The sequence below is a fragment of the Onychomys torridus genome, chromosome 1, assembly GCF_903995425.1.
Source record: "Onychomys torridus chromosome 1, mOncTor1.1, whole genome shotgun sequence".
NCBI classification, from domain to species: Eukaryota; Metazoa; Chordata; class Mammalia; order Rodentia; family Cricetidae; genus Onychomys; species Onychomys torridus.
Genome location: NC_050443.1, coordinates 123,428,859 through 123,450,705, shown reverse-complemented (window position 1 = coordinate 123,450,705; position 21,847 = coordinate 123,428,859). Strand labels below are relative to the sequence as shown.

Genomic DNA, 21,847 nt, shown 5'->3' with positions numbered 1-21,847 from the left:
ACTGCAAGCTCTTGGTTACATTCTTGCTCAGTATCTGTTTCCCTGCTGGACCAGGAGACCCCAGGGGCCCCTGGCACGAGCAGTCAGTCCCTGCTGCCTGGCCTTCCTGGGAAGACGCTCTGGTTCTGCTCCTGTGGCTCTTTTCTCTCACTTTTCCTCCTCCTCTGCGCTTTCCTTTGCTGCCTCCGCCTCAGGGAGAGGAGAGGGTGGTGGCATCAGGCAGTGATGCAGAGCTGTCATCATCCAGGGTTCCCCAGGTGAGGCCACATTGTGGCCCGCCTCACTAGGGGCCCCTGGGGCTACTGCCAGGGAAAGCTAGCTTCCTAGGAGTGTGTTGTGGGTTCCTCTAAAGCTTAGGAATTAAGTGTGTGGAGTGTGTGGTTTCCTGGGTGGTTCAGAGTCTCGAGCCTGGCTCCTGGACTTCAGCTCCCAGTGAGGGTTGGAGGAAAGAAAAAGTCCCGGGAGGTTACAAAATATCCCCCCCGCCCCCACCTTTGAAGAGCACACCTGAACTCCTGAAAGCAAGTTGAGGTTGGGGGGTGGGGAGTGGTCTTTCCAGTTTGGGGAGAGCAGCAGAGCCAGAGTTGGGGGGTCTTCCTATCTCCCTGCACTGGTCTATCCCCAAGGATAGACCTCTGAACCACCGGAAGGAAGGGGTGTTGGGTGCTGGGGACCAGAGGAAGGGTCAGAGGTGGCCATGCATGATCCCTGGTTCCTGTCCTGCTCTGCCAGTCATCCTGACCCTCTGCTCTGCCCACAGCCTCACCACTCCTGTTGTTTGCCAACCGCCGGGACGTGCGCCTAGTGGATGCAGGTGGAGTGAAGCTGGAGTCTACCATTGTGGCCAGCGGCCTGGAGGATGCAGCCGCTGTCGACTTCCAGTTCTCCAAGGGTGCTGTGTACTGGACAGATGTGAGCGAGGAGGCCATCAAACAGACCTACCTGAACCAGACTGGAGCTGCTGCACAGAGCGTCGTCATCTCTGGCCTCGTGTCACCTGATGGCCTGGCCTGTGACTGGATTGGCAAGAAGCTGTACTGGACAGACTCGGAGACCAACCGCATCGAGGTGGCCAACCTCAATGGAACGTCCCGCAAGGTTCTCTTCTGGCAGGACCTGGACCAGCCAAGGGCCATTGCCCTGGATCCTGCACATGGGTAAACCTCTGTTCTTCTGGTCCTGTAGATGGGCCTGGGGGCTAGGGTTTCTTCTGGAGCCCATGTAGCAGGCTGAGGAGATGCCCTGGGGAGCAACCCCTTGCTAGGAATCAGCTCCCTTCCAGATCCTGGACTGTAAGACATGCCATGTTTAGCCAGGTATGGTGGCTCACCCTGTAATCTTAGCACTCTGGAGGCTGAGGTAGGAGGGTTGCCACAAGTTCCAGGCTAACTTGGAATTTAAAGATGACTGTAAAAACACAGGAACTGGGGAGATGCCTCAGTTAGTAAAGTGCTTGCCTTGTGACCATGAGGACCTGACTTTAATCTCTAGGAAAAGTTAGCTGTGGTAGCACATGTCTAGAGTCCCAGCACTATGGAGTCAGAGACATGTGACTCCTTGAGGCTTGTTGGTCACCTGCATAGTCTAATTGTCAAACTCCAAGTCCCAGTGAGAGAAAACGTGTCTTACCATGGATATCTCCTCCCTCCCTCCCTCCCTCCGTCCCTCCCTCCCTCCCTCCTTCCCTCCCTCCGTCCTTCCCTCCCTCCGTCCCTCCGTCCCTTCCCTCCCTCCCTCCTTCCCTCCCTCCCTCCTTCCCTCCCTCCCTCCCTCCCTCCCTCCCTCCCTCCCTCCATCCATCCCTCCCTCCCTCCTTCACTCCCTCCCTCCCTCCAGTTCATCCTTCCTATTTTTAGTTTTTCAAAACAGGCTTTCTCTGTTTAGCCCAGGCTGTTCTCAAACTCACAGTGATCCACCTGCCTCTGCCTCCCGAGTGCTGGGATTAAAGGCGTGCGCCACCACCGCCCTTTGTTAGTTTGGATTTCTATTGCTGTGGTAAAACACCATAACCAAAAGCAACTTGGGGGTGAAACAGTGTGCTCTCAGATCCCACCCCATCACTGAGTAAAGTGAGGGCAGGAACGCAAGGCCGGAACCCGGAGTCAGGAACTGAAGCAGGAGGAAGTCTGCCTACTGGCTTGCTCCCCGTTGCTTGTTCAGCTTGCCTTTTTCTCGCACCCAGGACCGTCAGCCTAGGGCAGCACTGTCCAGTGAGTTAGGCCCTTCCACATCCAGTAGCAATCAAGAAAATGCTCCACAGCCTATAGGCCAGTGGGGGGCATTTTCTCAACTGAGGTTCCCTTTTCCAAAACGACTGTAGCTTCTGTCAAGTTGAAATAAAACTAACCAGCACACATGTCTCAAAAAATGGGTGGATGGCCCGAGTAATAGCACTTGGATTTGAGCTTAACCTCTTTTCTACACCTAGGACAATGACCCAGGGGAGGTTCAGGTACCTCGTACCCTTTTATGACTGTGCTGTCTGAGATGGGTCCCTGTGTGGATGTATTACCTTTTCTGTCTATTCTGAAAGGTGCCTGCCTGTTGGTGTGTCTAAACTCACTGTGACCCTGGAAAGCCCAGGGCAGTGGGCAAGGCCACTTGGAGGAAAACAGTCAAAGAATGAATGCCCTCCAGCTGCAGGCTGCAGAGGCTTGCCGGCCTCATCATCAGACCTCACTCTAGACTTTTCCAAATGGACACAGTTTCCTCCTTCACTCCTTGCCATTCCTACATCCCTCTTCTTTCAGGATTGACCTCAGGGTGGGGCACACAGACCCTTGTCTGAGTTGTCCTTGGGCAGCCATGAACTTGAAATTCTATGCTAGCTCAGTTGCGAGAACCATCAGGCTCACAGAGAGATAGATGTCTTGGGCAAGATACACATACTGGTTTTGTTTTTCGCCATAGGCTGTGTTGGACCTACTTGACATTTTAGCTTTTTTAATGTCCCCAGAACTGCGGAGAAATGCCAGCCAGGATCTCCCAGATGAGGAAGCATGATGTGGGCTGTGGACCTTGTCTCTGTTTTATAGGTACTCTGTGGAGCCAGTTCCAGTGTGGGATAGGTTCCAATTGCCTCATGCGCTGCCTACTTCCACGGCCAGGGATCTTAAGCCCATTTTTGGACTGTCTCCAGCAGTGGGGTGCTATCTGAACCCCAGTGGTACTGCCTTATTGTGACCCTCCTCAGTGAGCTCCTTTGGGTTGGCTAACTGTGTCAGCTACAGGCTGAGCAGAAGCTGGGCCAAGAGAGGCTGGCATGGCCTGTGCATGTGTTCTTAGGCTTGGCTGGAGGGTTTGGATGCAGACTGGGGGGAGCGCTGCTGCTTGATCTAGGGAGTTTGAGGAGCAGACCAGGTGAAGGTGAACTATGGGGCTGAGGTCACCTGTTTGTCACAGAGCTGGCCTTTGAGTGTGTGTCTTCTGGAGTTACATACTTTGTGCAAAGGTCCAGGATGGTGGTATATATGAGAGTATATAAGAGAGACCCGTGTGCAAGCATTACGTGAGTGTGTGTAAATATGTTATGTGAGGATGTCTATGCACAAGTGTGTACAGGGGTGATTTTGTGCAAGTGTACCCATGCCTGACTGTGCTTGTGGTGAGTATTTGTTCATGAGAATGTATATGCATAGATGTACTTCATGTGTGTAAATGTGATTTTTTTTTTCATGTGAGAATGTTTGTGTGTTTCATGTGAGAATGTGTTTGTGTGAGCATGATTACACATAGGGTGCACATGAATGTATGTGACTGTTACATGTGCACAAATAAATAGGAGTAATTATGTGTGTGTGTGCATGTGCACTGGTGAGCATATACATCTGATTGACTGTGTGATCGAGGACCTTTGTATGGGCTCATGTGTTTGTGAAGTGTGCATGCAGGTGTGTGTATCTAGTTCATACACACCAGAGGTAAGTGGGGTTTTTTTTTTGTTTTGTTTTGTTTTTTTTTTTTTTTTTTGAGTCTGGGTGACACACTAGTGGCTGGCTACTAGCCCCTGTGGGTTGCTCAACCTGAGCTGCATGGTACTCAGGTCATCTTCTAGGACTGTCTCCGTGCTGCCTGGTGAACAGTCTGAGACCTCAAATCCCCTATAGTCTTCTCAGGAGGCGTCAGCCCTTATCCCAGGAGTCTCTGTGGCTGAGAGGGATTGGTCTGTGTGAGAGTCTGACAGAACAGGCTCAGGCTAGGACCTCGTTCCTCAACAGGACCCCCTGTTTTCCCACTCCTGGGACAGAATGTTCTAGCTCTTCCCTACCACATTCCCGGACATGGCGCATTCTGCAGCTGTGTGTTTCTCCATTGCCCCAGTGCCCTGACAGGTTCTGGTGGGGTGGGGGAGAATATGATACAGGCCCAGTTTGTCTGAGTGTCACTGGGAGAGAAAGGCAGGTTCTGTGAACAGGGCAGTGTTCAAGGATTCTAGTTGTAGCTGTGGAGGCCAGGAAGGCCTCTTGTGCCTTTATTTTCCCTACTGGGCACGGAATCTAGGCCCTTGCCTTACACATGCCAGACATGTGCTCTCTACAGCCAAGCCACATCTGCAGCCCTTTTCCTGTATCTCATTTGGAGATAGAATGTCACTAGATTATCCAGGCTGACATTGAACTAACTATCCCCGCCAGGCCTTGAACTTGGAATCCTCCTGCCTTTGCTTCTCGAACAGCTAGGATTATAGGTCTGTGTCACCAGCCCTGGCTTCTGAGTGCTTTTTAAGTAGAGACCTGAAGTGAATGCAGGCAAAAGCCATGTGATATTTGGGAAAGGGGGAATGGCCAGTGCAAAGGCCCTGGGGTAGAGAAGACTATAGCCATGAGAGGGAAGAACTCAAGCTCATGGGGCTCCCTTGGCTTTGGGTTGGCTCCTGTGCCTACCCTTCTGGGTGATTTCCTCACAGCCCTTTCAGAAGGTGGTGACGGTTCTGGCTCACATAGGACCCTTGCTGGGAAGACAGGGGTGGTGGCAAAGCAATAAGGGGGCCCCTGGACAGCTGAAACCCCCGAAACTCTTGGCATACCCATTATTGCAAGAGGACTTTCCTCTCCCCAGATCTTTATAGCTCTGCCTTGCCTGGAACCCATGGCAATTCTCCTGTCTCAGACTTCCTTGTGGAGACCCCGGGAGGGTGCCAGCTGAGCTCCTTCCTCATGCTTTAGATCACACTGGTCCCTGGATCAGTTTGAGGTTGGCCTACATGAATGATGTTTCACCTCAGAAGAAATAGAGGACAAGAGATGGGGGATAGCCTGACACCAGAGGGAATACGCAGAGAAGAGAAGACTTGTGAGCCCTGGAACCTAGGATATACCAAGGAGTGTCACAGTGCTCCATCTTATGAGGACTGTGGGTAGAAAGTGGGCTTCTAGAGGACACTCTGATGCTGCCCCCTTCTCTCTGCAGAGGGATGGGCAGTACAAACTGTCTGCCACTTTTGAGTTTTATGACTCACTCATGGACTCCCAGAATGGGAACCTGTGTCCTCAAAGTTGATGTGGTTCTCCGTGGGCTCTGCTGTACAGTCCATGTACACATCCTCTGGTTACATTCTCTGGGCACTGACTGGGTTGGGTATTATCATCTTGGATGCTGGTGTCTGAGCACAACACACATAAAGGCACTGTGTGGAGTGGATCGTCTTATGGATACATGACGTGGGCCCTCACTGTGGGCCTCCTCACAGACCCTCCTGGGGGTCACTCTTGTTTCTTCTGTGCTTATCCACTGCAACTTGTTTTGTTTTCTTGGGTGACCAGTTTCATATATCCCAGGCAGGACCCAAGCTCACTGTGTAAGCCGGGCTGGCTTTGAACCCCATCCATTCATCCATCCATCCATCCATCCATCCATCCATCCATCCATCCATCCATCTACAATATATATTTTATACAATATATATTTTAAAGGTTTCATTAATTTTTATCTTATGTTTACAAATGTTTTACCTGTGTTTATGTAAGTGTGTGTGTGTGGGGGGCGGGGGTTGCCCATTGAGTTCAGAAGATGGTGTTAGCTCCCTTGGAACTGGAGTTCCAGAGGGCTGTGAACCTCCAGGTGGCTGCTAGGAACTGAACCTGCAAGAGCAGCCAGTGCTTTTAGCTGCTGCTGAACCATCTCTCAGCCCTTACATCTTATTTATCTTTTTCCTCCTTTTTAGTTGAGACAGGATTTCTTTGTGTAGCTCAGCTCTCCTGGAACTCACTCTGTTGACCAGGCTGGTCTTGAATTCATAGAAATCTGCCTCTGCCACCCAAGTGCTGGGATCAAATGAGTGTGCCACCCTACTTGGCACATTTTATATTCTTTTTTTTTTTAAGATTTATTTATTTATTTATTTATTTATTTATTTATTTATTTATTTATTTATTATGTATACAGCATGTATGACTGCAGGCCAGAAGAGGGCACCAGATCTCATCGCAGATGGTTGTGAGCCACCATGTGGGTGCTGGGAATTGAACTCAGGACCTCTGGAAGAACAGCCAGCACTCTCAACCTCTGAGCCATCTCTCCAGCCCACATTTTATATTCTTAAGTATGTGTTTCTCAGGACTGGAGACATGGCTCAGCACGTCTTTTCTTGAAGATCTCAGTTTGGTTTTTAGCACCCACTTTGAGCAGTTTACAACCAGCTATAACTCCAGCTGCAGGAGATCCAAAACCTTCTTCTAGACCCCACAGATACTGGCACACTCTCCCCTTTTACACACACACACACACACACACACACACACACCTGAAAATAAAATAAATAAATAAAACCTGGGCATGGTGGCACATGCTTATAATCTTAGCTCTTGGGAGGTGGAGGAAGCTGTGGGATCAGGAGTTTGAGGCCACCCTTACGTATAGGAGATGGAAGTGGTGGTGTGGAGGAGAGGGAGGTGGAGGTGGTGGTAGTGTGGGGGTGGCAGAGGTAGTGGTGGAGGTGATATGGTATGGTGGGAGGTGATGGAGGTGGAGGTGGTGGTAGTGTGGTGGAGGTGATGGAGGAGGTGCTGTGTGGTGGAGGTGATGGAGGGGGAGGCGGTGTGGTGGAGGTGATGGAGGAGGTGGTGGTGTGGTGGAGGTGATGGAGGGGGAGGCGGTGTGGTGGAGGTGATGGAGGAGGTGGTGGTGTGGTGGAGGTGATGGAGGGGGAGGCGGTGTGGTGGAGGTGATGGAGGAGGTGGTGGTGTGGTGGAGGTGATGGAGGTGGAGATGGTAGTGTGCTCCTGTTTCGAGCATTTCAAGCATGAAATCCCTTAACATTTAAAAACCTAAAGTTCTGGTCCCTCAAACCATAATCTCTGGCTATTTCTCATAGGTCTGATGGGTGAGCTTTTCAGGCCTGTTAGAGGTTGAGACCAATCCTCAGGTCTGTTTGTGTCTCTTTACCCTCGCCTCATTAGGTACATGTACTGGACTGACTGGGGGGAAGCACCCCGAATCGAGCGGGCGGGGATGGATGGCAGTACCCGGAAGATCATTGTGGACTCCGACATTTACTGGCCCAATGGGCTGACCATCGACCTGGAGGAAGAAAAGCTGTACTGGGCTGATGCCAAGCTCAGCTTCATCCACCGTGCCAACCTGGACGGCTCCTTCCGGTGAGTGCCCTGTGGCCGATGTACCCTCCCCACTCTACCCTGCTGCCCCAGGGCATTGAGGCTCCTTAACTCAGGCCTTCGACTTGGGATAGAGCGCAGGTACCACACCTGGCATCACAGCTACTGTGACTGTTTCCACAACAATGTGTTGAAAATTCCTCCCAAACTGGGTAGAAAGGAACAGATGTAGCATTCGGAGATGGCAGGCTGTGCCAGCGTGGGTTCTGAGCTCAATCTCAATCCCAGGAAACCACATGGTGGAAGTAGAGAAAGTTGTCCTCTGACCTCCACGCAGATGCTGTGGCGTTCACGTATCTGCCCATACACACACCACACACAGTAATTAAAAAATAGAGAGTACACCTGACCCATATCTGTGCCTAGGTTTGCTTAAAACAAGTGAGAAAATCTCAATCTTCAGGGGCTGGAGCTGTGGTTCAGTGCTTTCCAGCACTTGGCACTCTTGCAGAGGACCTGAGTTCCCAGCACGCATGCTGGGAAGCTTACCTAACACCCTCTCTGGCTTCCTTGGGCAACTTCACAGATGCACATACCTGCACACAGACACACATACACTTAAATAGAAGTAAAATCTTAAAAACAAAAGTTCAGTGTTCAGATTGTTTTGGATTTTAGAGTTGCAGGTCAGGGTTGGGCCTGGATGGGGCTGGGACATTCACTGTTGCCTCTGCCATAGTCTCTCCAGGGCACCGGGGGCTGTGTGATGATCTATCACTGTATCTCCAGTCTTGCTAGAGCTGTGTATACAGTAGGTGCTTGATCAATGGAGGGGGCACGTGGATGAATAAGAAGGCCACTTTTCCTGCTTGATAATGGCTGTTGGAACTTTCTGGCCTGCTCGGTGTAGCCCTGTGGCATCATTACACTTGAGACTCAACTATGACCTTTATGTCAGGCGAGGGGTAGTTTATTCCATGACTGAATATTACTTGCTGAGCTGACGAAAAGTCTTGGACTCCTTATGGGAGGGTTAATCTGGTCTTTGCATGGGAGGAGCTCCAGGCCTGTGGGCATAGGAACTGGTGCTAAGAGGGCATCTGAAGGCTTTAGTGAGACTAGGAAGGCCAATGTGCCATCCCTTTTGGGGTGGTGTTGAAGCCCTGTATCCTGTCATCTTCAGGGTAGGAGGTGGGAATACACACAGTTGGCCAGGTCAGGGCCTGGTCTGAGAATTGGAAATGAGGCCAGTCTGGAGACACTGGGCTGTGGGAGCAAGTGATCCCAGCATGACCAAGACTGTCCCAGAGTCTGGAGAGTTGCTGGCCTGGAGCCTTGGGCAAGGGTTCATGACATGAGTGTGGCAGTTAATATAATGGTGATATTGGTGACATTTCGATAGCATCAGTCATGCCCAGGGACATTTACCAGTTCACTTAATGTTCACATCAACCCCAGACCACCTCCTGTACGATGATAGACAGGGAGTTCCCAAGGCCACACAGCTGGCCAGAGCCTACTGCAGCAGGGATGGGTCGTTAAGCAATCAGAACTTGCTCCCTGTGTTTTATTCCACTCCTGTTACCAGTGTTCAGAATCTCATTAAACATCATGTCTACTGTGTGGGACAGTCTGAGCACAAGGGACTGAAAGTGTTTCCCTGCTGTTGATATGGCTCTAGGATAGAGCCTGAATTAGCATGAAGCTGTTTGCACATCTGTGCCGGGGACCCAGGGTTTCAGGAGCTGTTTGTCTCCAGGTGTGGTACATGCTTCTCTCTTAGGTAGGGGGCACTTTGTCCCTTTGTCTGGGGACATGAATGTTTTTGTCACAGGCATGGGAGGCTGGCCAGGTGTGGCCCAAGTAGGGTCTGCTCACAGCTGTTTTCCTGTGATCTGACAAGACATAGTGCGGTCTGTGGTGGTCCAAGGGCCTCCAGAATGGGGCAGAGTTGGTCTACGAGGTCTCCTCCTGACCACTCCGCCCTTTTCCTTCTCTGCTGCAGGCAGAAGGTGGTAGAGGGCAGCCTCACTCACCCCTTTGCCCTGACACTCTCTGGGGATACTCTCTACTGGACGGACTGGCAGACCCGCTCTATCCACGCCTGCAATAAGTGGACAGGGGAGAAGAGGAAGGAGATCCTCAGTGCCCTCTACTCACCCATGGACATTCAGGTGCTGAGCCAGGAGCGGCAGCCTCCCTGTAAGTGTGAGCAGGCACTGGGGGATGGGGTGGGTGGGGCAGGGGATAAGCAGGAGGTGCAGGCATAACAGGGCGGGCTCACAGGTAGGAGAGACTAAATCAGACAGACTGCTGGTGCAGGTAGGACAGGCGGTAGATGGGCGGGGCCTAGCCTGGCTGTGAGGCTCAGCCAGGTCACTGGGGCAGGATAGGGTCAAGCAGTGGGGTGTAATGGGGCTGAGTGGGTTCAAGCAGTGCAGTAGGGAGCAGGTGGACATGAGTAAGCGGAGACCTCCACCTGACCAGACCAGACCTCTCTCCAGCAGAAGCATCTGTGCAGGGGGCCACCTCTCCAGAGACGTGCATGCTGACCTAGAAGGAGGAATTTGTGTGTGTGTGCATGTGCATGTGCACATGTATGGTGCTTCTTCCTTATACAGTCCAGGCAGGCTAATGTGGTGGACAGGTCCCCTCTAGAGCTGTTCTGTGCTTTCTAGAGCAGGTGGTGCTGTTGGGAAGACCCAGTTGAGTCCTAATGTGTGAAATTCTTGTTTGGAGTTGTTGGTTCTCAGTCTGGGGTCCTAGATGGTAGAGTCTTAGCGGAAGTCACTGGTGGTGATGCTGAGCTTCTGTGATAGATTAGAGGTGGGTGGGAGATGAGAAGGGACTGTTCTAAAGCTCACTCAGTTGCACAGGGACCAGAGATCAGTATTTCTGATCACACTTTATAGAAGGCTTGAACTTAGGGCTTAGAACTCAAGCCAGAAAGGCATCAGTTAGTGTAGGATGAGGGGGAATATGGTCTCTCTCTGATCTGGGCAAGAATATCATGGTTCTTGAACCCTTCTACCCTTGGAGCAGCCCACGGTTCTCCCCCAGAGTTGGGAGGGCAGAGGTCCACTCCAGGAAACCCATTTGCAGTTGGTAGTGTTTCAGTGATGCTGAGCTCCACCTCCTCAGGTATGAGGAGAGTCTAGAGACCTTTGTTAGATTCAGCTGTGCATTGGCCATAGAAGGGCCTGAGTATGGTGGCCCAGTGTGGATGGAGCCTGCAGAGTCCAGGCAGATCAAAGAGACAAGGTGCTCAGGAGTCCACTGACCCAGGTTCCTAGGGATTGCCACATGAGCAGGTCTTGAGGATTTCTGTGGAATCATGGTGGGTGACTTTCTTGGGAAGTAGCCTTTGAAAGTTTGTCTTCTTGGAGGAGGAGCTCTGGGTGGGGCAGGTGTCAGGACTGGGGTGGTCTCTGAGAAACTACAGAACAGCTGTTGAGGATGAAGGCCCTGCATGTGGGTGGTCAGTGGTGAGGCAGGACTAGAAGGGCCTGTGGGGAAGGGTCCTGATCTCGAGAGCGTGGCGGCATGGTGTTGGGCTGGAGGGACAACTGAGCGCTGTCCTGCAGGACGCGGGAAGAAGTGGTGGGATGCCGGCTCACTGGGAAGGGAATGGCAGGGCTGTGGTGGGGATCCTGCGTCTGGCATTGCAACTTTCTTCTATTCCGTCCTGTTCCTACCAGTCCACACTCGATGTGAGGAGGACAATGGAGGCTGCTCTCACCTGTGCCTGCTGTCCCCGAGGGAGCCTTTCTACTCCTGTGCCTGCCCTACTGGTGTGCAGTTGCAAGACAATGGCAAGACGTGTAAGGCAGGTGAGGCGGATGGAGCACGGTACCGCTGGGCCCCAACCTGGTGGGGGTGGCTGCCACAGCCGTGGGTGTCCCCCACGTGAATATGGTGGTCTCTTCACAAGGGTCTGCTTGCTTTATCGAAGACTCTGAGCGTTGCTGCCTCTGGAGCTGGGGTTCATGGTCGGTCAGCTCTGGGCTGTGCTTGACCCATGGAGCAGCTCTTTGGGAGTCTTGTCTCTCATCGGAAAAAAAACAACAACAAAAAACGATGTCCTGGCTTAGTAGTGCCTTCAGGGTGCTGAGCATGTCAGTGTATGGTCAGACCCTCAAAGTTTGCTGTCCTGAGTTTTTAACCAAAAGCCATGAACTGTAAAAATGGAAAGATGGCAGCACCAGTGGCCGCCACTCAGGGTGTGAGCCTGCAGCCTGCAGTGTGGCGCCTGACCATGCTCTCCCCTTCCGTACCATTTTTGTCCTCGGAGAGCACTGTATCCTCTGGCATGACAAGTGCAGACATGCGATTTGGCTTGGATTTCCTGCACCTTGGCTGTTTATTTTTCTTCTTGTGGCTCATTGTCCTGACTCTTCCCGCCTGCCCCTGTGCAAATGTGGGTCCCAAATCTGCCGTACTGAATGTTTTTTTTTCTGACTCAGAGAGCTGGTTTTCCTCTCTTTTAAATATACATATTTTTCTTCTTTTCTTTTTTTGAGATTGTAACTAATTACATCATTTCCCCCTTCCCTTTCCTTCCTCCAAACCCTTCCATATACCACTTTTTTTCTTTGGAGATTCATGGCTGCTTTTTCATTAATTGTTGTTAACATGCACATATATATGTGTGTGTGTATATATGTGTGTGTGTGTGTGTGTGTGTATGTACATGTCTATAAGCATACACACATATACATATACATGTACATATATTCATAATATAATTCGCTCAGTCTGTATAGTGTTACTTTATACAGTAAGGTATGAAAGATAAACTTGGGCTGATCATTTTGTATGAGATAACCAATGGTGCATTCTTCCCTGAGGAAGACTGCTTTTCCTGATCTCAGTGTTCCTTAATTGCCTGTAGCGCTTTGTGTAAGGTTGAGGCCTCCTGGACTTTCCCCTGTCCACTTTAACATGTCTATCATTGTTGTCTGTTTTTTTAAGACAGGGGCTCATTATGGAGCCCTGGCTATCCTGGAACTTGTTATATAAACCAGGCTGGCCTCAAATTCATGGAAATCCGCCTGCTTCTGCTTCCCGAGTGCTGGGATTAAAGGCTTGTGCCACTGTGTCCACTTTTTCCCCTGATTCACACACCTGATACCTTTTGGCTTAGGCCTTACTCTAACGTTTGCTGCTTCGGGAGGGGCTTCTGCTGTCATTATCCTACAGTGAGCAGCGTTCTCATCTCCAGGAGATGTATTTCCTGCTGTGGTGCCTCACTTAGCCCCTTCTGGTACTGTACTCAGAGGATGTTGCCCGGCCTTGGGGATGAGTCAGGGATCGGAGGATAGTTCTCTGGGTTGATGCTGGGTCTTGTCCCATGATGGGGGAGGAAAGCAGCCATCCTGAGCCTGGTCCTCCCTTTTTTCTTCTCAGACAGAGCCTGCTTCCTGCACCATTGTCCCACTCCCACAGGGAAAGGCAGGGTTGGCAGCTGCCTGCCACCACACCTGGTCCAAGCATTTCCTAGAAACTGTATCCTGGTGTTGATGTGTATGGGTGCAGGGATGTCCTCGCTTGGCCCTAGCTGCTGTTCAGGCACAGGGTGTGACTCTGAGGGTTTCCTGGTCCCTGCTGTGTGCTCTGCAGTGTGGGACTTAGACTATAGCTACTGTTGGGGTTGGAGATCAGGTTGAGCAGCTGGCCCTGCCCTTCCTGTGGGAACCAGGTTCCTCGATGACTCAGATGTCCAGAGGTCCCATTTGCTACTTTCCTAAGAATTCTGTCTCTGCTAGAGGTGAAAGACAGTCCTAGAAAGACTGTTGGAAATGCCAAGCACAAAGGAGAAAACATTTTGTGTCCCTCAAAGACCTACTCAGGTGAGAGTGTGTGACAGGCTGAGAGCATCCCTGGAGGTGGTATGGACTTGTATGCTAAATCCAGATTTTTCCACTTTGGTTGCAGATGCCCTGACTAGGGTATTCTGTTAAAAGGAGGGAGATGATGCCAGGCCGTGGTAGTACACATTCAGGAGACAAAGATCTCTGTGAGTTCGAGGCCAGCTTGGTCTACAGAGTGAGTTCCAGGACAGCCAAAGCTACACAGTGAAACCCTGTCTTGAAAAGAAAAAAGAAATCAAAAGGAGGATGATGTTTCCAGATGAGATAAAAAGCATGTGTCCTTGTTCAGTTTCTACTGCTATGATCAACACCACAATCAGAAGCAGTTTAGGGAGGAAAGGGTTATTTGTCTTACAGGTTGTGAAGTGGAAGAAGTCAGGGTGGGAACTTAAGTCAGGAACCAAAGCAGAAGCTCCTGGAGAATGCTTCCTGCTTGCTTGCTCAGCTTGCTTGCTTGCTCAGCTTGCTTGCTTGCTCAGCTTGCTTGCTTGCTCAGCTTGCTTGCTTGCTCAGCTTGCTTGCTTGCTCAGCTTGCTTGCTTGCTCAGCTTGCTTGCTTGCTCAGCTTGCTTTCTTAGTAACTGAGGACCACCTGCCCAGGGATGGAACCACCCACACCAACCATTAATCAAGAAAATACCCTATAGATATGCCTCAGATGGAAGCATTTTCTTTTCCTTTTAAAATCTTATGCTTCCTAGCACTTGGGAGGCAAAGTCAGGTGGATCTGTGTGAGTTCAAGGCCAGCCAGGTCTACAGAGCAAGTTCCAGGACAGCCAGGGCTACACAGAGAAACCCTGTCTCAAAAAAAAACAAACCAAATCAAACCAAAACAAAATCTTATTTATGTTTTGAGAATTTCTTAGGTCCTCCCTACCTTCCTACCCATCCAACTGCATATTCTTTCTCTCTCTTAAAACAAAACAAAACAAAACAAGGCACACACAAAATAAACTGTGGAGCCCAGTTTGTGTTGGACAACTACTCCTGATTATGAGGCCCGGAGTCTGGTTGACTAAGTGTCACGTCACTGAAGAAAACTGACTTTACCTCTCTCTCAGAAGCTCTCAGTTGCAAAGAGCCTCTTGACTAGGGGCAGGACTTCATGCCCACCCCACCCCACCACGCTTCTCTGCTTGGGGATTTTGTCTGACTTGAACTTGTGCCTGATGTCAGTCAGCCTCTGAGTTCATGTGAGCACCTGACCTGCTCTGTCTGGAAAACGCCATTCCCACCACCTCAGGCTTTTGCGATCTTTTGCCTGCTCTTCGCGTTGACCTTTGAGGGGAGGGGTGTGGAAAAGACATTCAATTTAGGACTGAGTGCACCAATGTTGGAGGTATTTTTCTCAGTTGAGTCCCCTTCTCCCAGGGTAACCTTAAGGAGTACAGGGTGTGCCCAGAGTTTTGTATGAGAATAGGACTGAGGGTCCACTGTTTTCTTAGTAATTCCCAGCCTTGCCTCCTTCAGGACTTCCTCTCTGTCCTGGATCCCGTGGGCAGTTCCTAGGCTGCTAGAGTGGGGAAGGAATCAAGAACCCAGAATTAGGCTGGGGACGTAGTTCTTGGTAGACTGCTTGCCAATCATGCACTAAGGCACCATACAAATCAGGTGTGTTGGTAGTGGTACACATCACACTAGCACCCAGGAGGTGGAGGCAGGGGGATCCAAAGTTCAAGGTGGTCCTTGGCTGCATAGCAAATTGAAGGTTAGCCTGGACTCTATGAGGTCCTGTCTCAAAAAGAAAACAAACAACAGAATTAAGGGCTTGTTCCCAAGATGAAGTCTACAAATTTCAGGCGCTTCTAAAATATTTTTTAATGTGTCATGTTCCTGAGGGATCTGGAGATCTGAGAGAATGGGTTCTGTCCTTGAGGAGCCCAGGTTCTTCTTGGAGGACCTACCTACACAACCCCATGTCTCTGAGCCTGAGAGACAAGCTTCAGTGGGGTCGGATCTTAGACCACAAAGGATGACAAGCCATGTTCTGTCGTCCATGCACTGTACCTGTGTCCTTTGCAGGCTGTGAGCATCCCTTGGTGTGCATAGCTGTACACATTGCAGCATGTGGTGCTGTGTAGAGTACAGAGTTTTACTTGTTGAGATGCCCTGTATACTAGTGTAAAAACAGAAGATATGACTGGTATGGGAAGGTGAAGCAATGAGACCTCTAAATCCTGTCATCTTCTCCTGTTTGGTGGTGTGGCCTTGAGGTCCTGGTGGTCAGAGGCTTCCTGCAGGTGTCTCAGCAGTGGGAGGTCAGAGGTGGCTTGGAAGGGCATGATGGTGCCTATGGGTTTCTACCAGCACCTTGGAATCATCACAATGTCAGGTGGAGAAGGAAACTCAGAGTTGGGAGTAGCCAGGTTCCTAGGGATGTCCTCATGACTGTGGCATCTGTGAAATCTCAAGTCTTTTCCATTTGAGGCCACATGGAGAGACCTGGTCTACAGTGGGCTGTATGGGAAAGCGGATGAGCAGCTAGCCATGCCCAAAGGACAGATCTATAGGGAACTAGGAATGAAGATCTGGAGAAAGTCTTTCCCCAAGGGAACGTTGGACGTGATGGGCATGTAGAACATCTTGCTCTGTAACTAGGAACCTAGTACAGATTCTTCCTGGTGGTGAGGAAACTCATTGGCTAACTTAGAGCATCTGAATTCCAGCCTCTCCTAGCCATTATATTAGGCTTTAGTCCGTGGCCTGACTGTTCTCTTTGAGAGGGACTCAGCCTCCCCATGCTCCAGCTTCATCTGCAGGAAGGGAACAGTGGCAGCACTCCATGGAGTGCTTGAAGAACTGGCTGCTCAGCAGAAGGAACTGGACTTGAATTGGAACTTGAACTGGGAACCAGGCAGGCACTGATTTGAGTCCAAGAGAACAATTCTTCCCAGAATGTCTGGAATCAAGTAGATGCCAAGGTTAGGTGGTAACAGGGCTAGAGATCTCACTGAGTGGACAGACAGGCTGGTGACCTGGTACAAAAGTGGGTGTTCATCCTGGGGATTCTGAATGTGCATGGCTCCTATTCTATAGATTCAAGGCCAGTGTTGATCTAAGGAGGGTACAGGGGCCTGGCTGTCACTGGACTCCTGTGACACATATGTTTCCTAGCCGACTGCAGGCCCGATGGAGTGGGGCTGAATGTGCTCCTCCAGGTGGACTCACTGTAGGTGGGAGCTGCTGCCATAGCTCCGCCCTCCTCCCGGTTTGTTGTCAGAGCCCCAGGCATGACTGCTGAATTCTGGGACTTGACTTTCTGGAGTTGGAGATGGGAGAGTCCTGTTTTCCTGAGTTTGAGCAAGTGAAAGTCAGTCCAGAGTCTCCCTGGAAGTAGGGCCTGCAATGGGAGCTCTATCAAAACCCCACTTAATGGGAGAGTGGGAAATGCCCCTAAACCGGGGCAGAAGGGACAGATGCTGGGTAGCCCCCAGTGGAGTGGTGCGCCTCACAACCCTGAGCTGAGGTGAAGAGAGCAGAGTGTCCCCTTTAGCGTGGCTGGAGAGTGAGTGAGAAGCATGTCTGTGTGGGCCTAGCATCTGACATTGAGTATTTTTCTCTGTCACTTCCTACCTTCTACATGGGGCAGGGTTTCTCATCTGAGGCCAAAGCGTGATGATCCGGCCACTCTAGATAGCTAGCTTGGTCTGCCTCCTAAGTTTTGGGGCCACCACATCTGCCTGACATTTACATGGGTGCAGCAGATCTAAACTCAGTTCTCACACAGAACAAGGCACCCACTGGGCCATCTCCTCAGCTCCATGAAGCTTTTTGTTAAAGATAGGATCTTCCTATGTATCCTAGGCTAGCCTGAAACCCAGTATGTAGCCCAGGCTGGCCTCAAATTCCTTTCTCCTAACACTACTTCTCAAGAACTGGGATTATAGGCATGTGCCATCATGTTACAAAAAAACCAAACCCCCCCCAAACCTCACATTGCTTGGGTGAACACAGACTGCACACCTGTCCTTTGAGCTCATGAGCATTTGGGTCTAAGGTGACCTTTGCCTTGGGGGGTCTCTGCTTTCTGTCCTCTAGCACTTATGAGGGGGCTGCAGCGAGTCCAGCTGCCGATGTTCCAGCAAGTAATCTGCTTCCTTTCAGCCCCGCTGGGGCTCTGTGTGGCCTGGGGTGGTGTGTTGTGGATTCCCCCTCAGGGTGATTCTCAACTCTGGGAAGCTGGAGGCTGAGAGAGCCCTTGTGTCTGGCCTGGGCCAGCCGCCCTCCCTGCCCCCTCTGAGGCAGCCTCCACAAGCAGATGGCTTTGGTTTCTCCCATGTTTTTCCAATTATGTGGAATGGGCTAAAAACAGCAGTAGCAGGGGCCTTATTTGGGAGTCTCCACTGCCGACTGTCTCCGAAGCCTGCAGCTCCCTGGCCGTCAGTGTCTGGGCATCCTGCTCTCTGTGGACCCCTTGCCCTGCTAATCTGACTTTAGTCACCTAGGCTTTGGGGCGGTGACTTAACCACACTCGTCCTACTGATTAGGGTCATGATGCACCAAGCCAGAGACTCTGTGACCAGGCAGAGCTGGCTGCAGGACCTGCTGCCGTGGGTCCCCTGGACAAGCAACGGACAGGAGGAGCCTAGATTGGGGTGTTTACCCCCTGCTGCACTTCTCCTGGACACGGTTTTTTCATATGTTTGACTGTCAGGAACAGGAACAAAAAGAAGGTGGGTGGAGGCTGCTGAAAGGACCGAGGGCCTCACTGTTGGGTCTGATGGGTAGGCGGAACAACTGGAGCTACTTTGACTAATCCTCATGTCTGTCCATCCGTCTGTCCATCCATCCATGCATCCACCCACCCAGGCAGATTAGCCAGATGGGCAGGCAGCCCTCAGCCAGGGCCAAGAATAATGGGCGTGTTTGTTCCCAGAGTCTGGCTGGCTAGTCACTTATCAGGGAAGTAGGTCAAAGGGGAAAAGAAAGGAGGCCCTGTAGGGAGTCTGCTCTGTAGCCTTGATTGGCGTTGACTCTGCAGACAGAAGGCAGCTGCTGTTCTCAGCCATGGACTGTGAATTTTTAATAGCAAGGAAATTGGATTGCACAGTCCTGGAGACTGCATGGCCAGCCTGCATGCTATCGTGTTGTGTTTCTGTATAACCAGGTGTAACTGCCTCAGAGGCACACACTTTCTGAGCATCCGGTGGGATCAGTTGATACATTTGTGTAACTGCCACCCAGCTAGAGAGGATTTCCATCACCCAGAGGAGGCCCAAGGCCCCTACCTCTCATCTCACTGTGATTTCTTTACCTTGTGTGTTTGAGTGCTTTGCCTGCGTGTCTGTCTGTGTACCACATGCATGCCTGGTGCCTGAGGAAGTGGAAAGCCTCCATGTGGTTGTTGGGGATCAAACCCAGGTCCTATACAAGAAAACTCTCCAGCCCCTTCACCTCAACTGCGAGGCAGGTATCTGCCTTTCTTAGAAAGGAAAACTTCCCCTGGGCTCAGGGTGCAGCTGGCACGGTACCAGGTGCCGCTTGGTGCTTCCTGGCTGTGATGAACAGTGTGACACAGGCCGACGCTGTACCACGATCACCACTGCTTCAGTCTGCCTCCTGTTCCCTGTCCTGTAGCCCAAGCCCAACTCTAGCCTAGCCCTGGGACTTACTCTTTGTCTTTGGAGAAAAGTTTTGGGTTTGTAGGGCCCTGTCAAGTCCCTACCAGCCCCCCTGCTTTCTCTGGGCATGAGACTCCCTGGACTTTTGATCTCCAGCACTTAGAAGGAACCTTGCCAGGCCTAAAGCACTCAGCTGATGCTTGGGCCTCCTGCTTGTCCGCAGAGAAGTATGTAGGTTCCAGCTCCTTCTGGCCTCCAATCCCTGTTCACTGTGTTCCTCCTGTTTCTTGGAAATGGATTGGAAATGGATAGTGAGTTCCTTCTGGCCATGCTGCCTGACCCCACTTCCTGTGCCTGGTTAGCCATTGCTCCAGGCTTCCCTCCTGCTTTGATGCTCGGTCTCCTTGGCTCTACCCTAGGCCCTATGAGGGATGGCATGTGCCTTAGGTTCTGCTCCCGACTCTGCTGTGAAGGACAGATGGATTCAGCTCCCTCACTTCTAGCTTCCCGCTGGACGGGGGTCAGGGCCTAGGAATCGGTATACTTTGTTAAGTGAGAGCTGAGGTTATCTCTGGGGTCTGTAGCAACCAGCTGGGATGCATCATGGGGCTTCTCTTGTCCTCTCTGTCCCACCTCAGGGACATGGTGGGTGTTGGAGTGTATGGGTTCTGGCCCCAATTCTTTATCCGTGGCTGTGAAGTCTCTTTGAAGTTCTTTGTGCTTTATCCACTTGAGAATGTCACCTGAGATCTTGCCTCCAAACTTGTAAGCTGTATTTTTTTAAATTTATTTTTAGTTTTTTGAGATCAGGCTGAGCTTAAACTTGTGATGATTTTTCTGCCTCTACTTCCCAAGAGCTAGGATTGCAGGTGGTCCTACCAAGGTTTCTTTGAACCATGTGGGCGGCTGATAGTCAACTTTGACCTAAGGAAAAGATGGTGCTTTCATATAGCTCAGTGTATTCAATTATTTGGACTCTGGCCAGCCACTGAGGGGTGGCAGTAATAGTGTCCCCAAGGTGGAGGGAGTTGCCATGCACAGCTCTCAGCCTTGTCTTCGTTCACTCCTGCCGGAGCTGCTTGGGGAATCTGGTCTGGCTGTGCTTCCCCGTGGGGGACTGTGCACAGGAGTGAGTGCATGCTCACAGCTGCAGATGGGACTAGGGTTCTGTCCACCCTGTCTGGGGTCCCTTCAGAGTCTCCTGATGCAGAGGGCACAGCTGTCCAGTAAGTGGTAGCCAGCTCCAGGAGCTGCAGAACAGCATGTGACCCACAGTAAAAATAACTAGCTGCGGCTGGAGGTTAAGCACATGGAGTGCTCTTTCAGGAGGACCTGAGTTCAGTTCCCAGCACCTAGGTCTGGCAGCTATAAACAGCTTTTAACTCCAGGTCTAGGATGTCTGATGCTGTTCTGTCTTGTGGGCAACTGCACACACACACACACACACACACACACACACACACACACACACACACACACACACCAAAACTGAAAAGAAATAAAAGGGTTACTGTGTATAGAACACCTACTGTTCTAGACCCAGAAAGCCTGGCTGTTTTGGAAGAACTGAGCCTTGTCCCTGCCTTAGACACTTTCCCGACAAAAGCAACTTAGAGAAGGGATTGTTTTGGTTCACGGTTGGTGCACACAGTCCATCATGGCGGGAAGGATGGTTGAGAGGCTGTGAGGCCGCTGGCCACATTGCAGTCAGGAAGCAGGGAGAGGTGAGTGCTGGCGTACTTTCTGAGACCCCAGCTCGTGGGATGCTGCTCCCCACACTCAGGGTGGGTCATCTTAGCTAAATGCCCCTGGAAACACTCACAGCACACCCAGAGGTATGTCTCCCAGGTGATTCAAAACCTGTCAAGCTGACCTTGTAGAGCAGTGCATGGTGAGATGTGCCCTTCTGTAGCTAACTCACCAAATGTTTTATAGTTTCCCTTCCCTCCGCCCTAGCCTTTAATTTGCTCAATGAAGCCATACTTTATGTGTCACCTCTGACCTCCATAATGGTCTCCAGGGGGAATGTTATTGCCACAGGGAGTGTGTGTGTATGTGTGTGTGGGGTGTCTGAGCTGGGGCTGAAATCAGGGATCTCTCCATCTTTGAGGAGGGGACGGACTGTTTCCACTTGAGTCTTAGGTCAACTAGCTTGTTCGGTGCTGTTCAGTAGAGAATGTGATTGGGCACTGACCTGGAGGCTGTTTTCCTTGGAGCTTATGGTGAGCATTGGACAATATTGCTGGTGTGTGAGTACCAGCTTAGTGGCTGGAGGGTCATGGTAGAGAGGGAAAGCAGAGAGGGAAAGCTGAGAACCAATGAGGAACTGTCACTGGGAAATGGAGGAATAGGGGGCACATCTGCAAGAGGCCAAAGATTGGCTTTGACTTGTCCCTCTCTGGCCACTCTGTGCTCCTGGGCAGCAAGTGACTTAGTCCAGAACTCAGGCCTGGTGTCTGCTGGGCCATCCCCGATGAGCTAAGACTTCCTGTGCCTGCTTATTGTGCTCCTTAGGGTGAACCAGGGAGGCAGGCAGTCACTTGGGTCTTGGGTTATGAGCAGAGCCCAAGACAGGGCCTGGCCATTTCCTTTGGGCCTTTGACCCTGTGGTCATTAGGTGGGGTTTCCCAGGCCAAGGTACTGGGCTGCGGTCTTGGCGTTTGTCTAACCACTTACCCCCCAGGGGGCAGTGGAGAAACTTAATCAATTGCTAAAAAAACAAAAAGAATCTGGCTACCCGCCAGATGGGAAGCTGCAGGGCCAGGCTGTTTGCGGCCTCTCAGACAACAGAGTGAAGGGAGACCTGCTAGCCTCCTAGCTGCCCACACAGCCTCAGGCCTAGGAGGTAAGGAAGAAGCAGGTCA

The 21,847-nt window shown here is 51.2% G+C and overlaps 1 protein-coding gene across 1 annotated transcript in view; it reads left to right on the top strand.

The window, feature by feature from the left end:
* Lrp5 (LDL receptor related protein 5) overlaps positions 1-21,847 on the top strand; it is a 104,402-nt gene that overhangs the window by 30,630 nt on the left and 51,925 nt on the right. The window contains exons 2-5 of the mRNA XM_036177974.1: positions 761-1,157; positions 7,398-7,595; positions 9,559-9,755; positions 11,252-11,383. Coding sequence (XP_036033867.1) covers positions 761-1,157; positions 7,398-7,595; positions 9,559-9,755; positions 11,252-11,383 — 924 coding nt within the window. The remainder of the gene's footprint in view (positions 1-760; positions 1,158-7,397; positions 7,596-9,558; positions 9,756-11,251; positions 11,384-21,847) is intronic.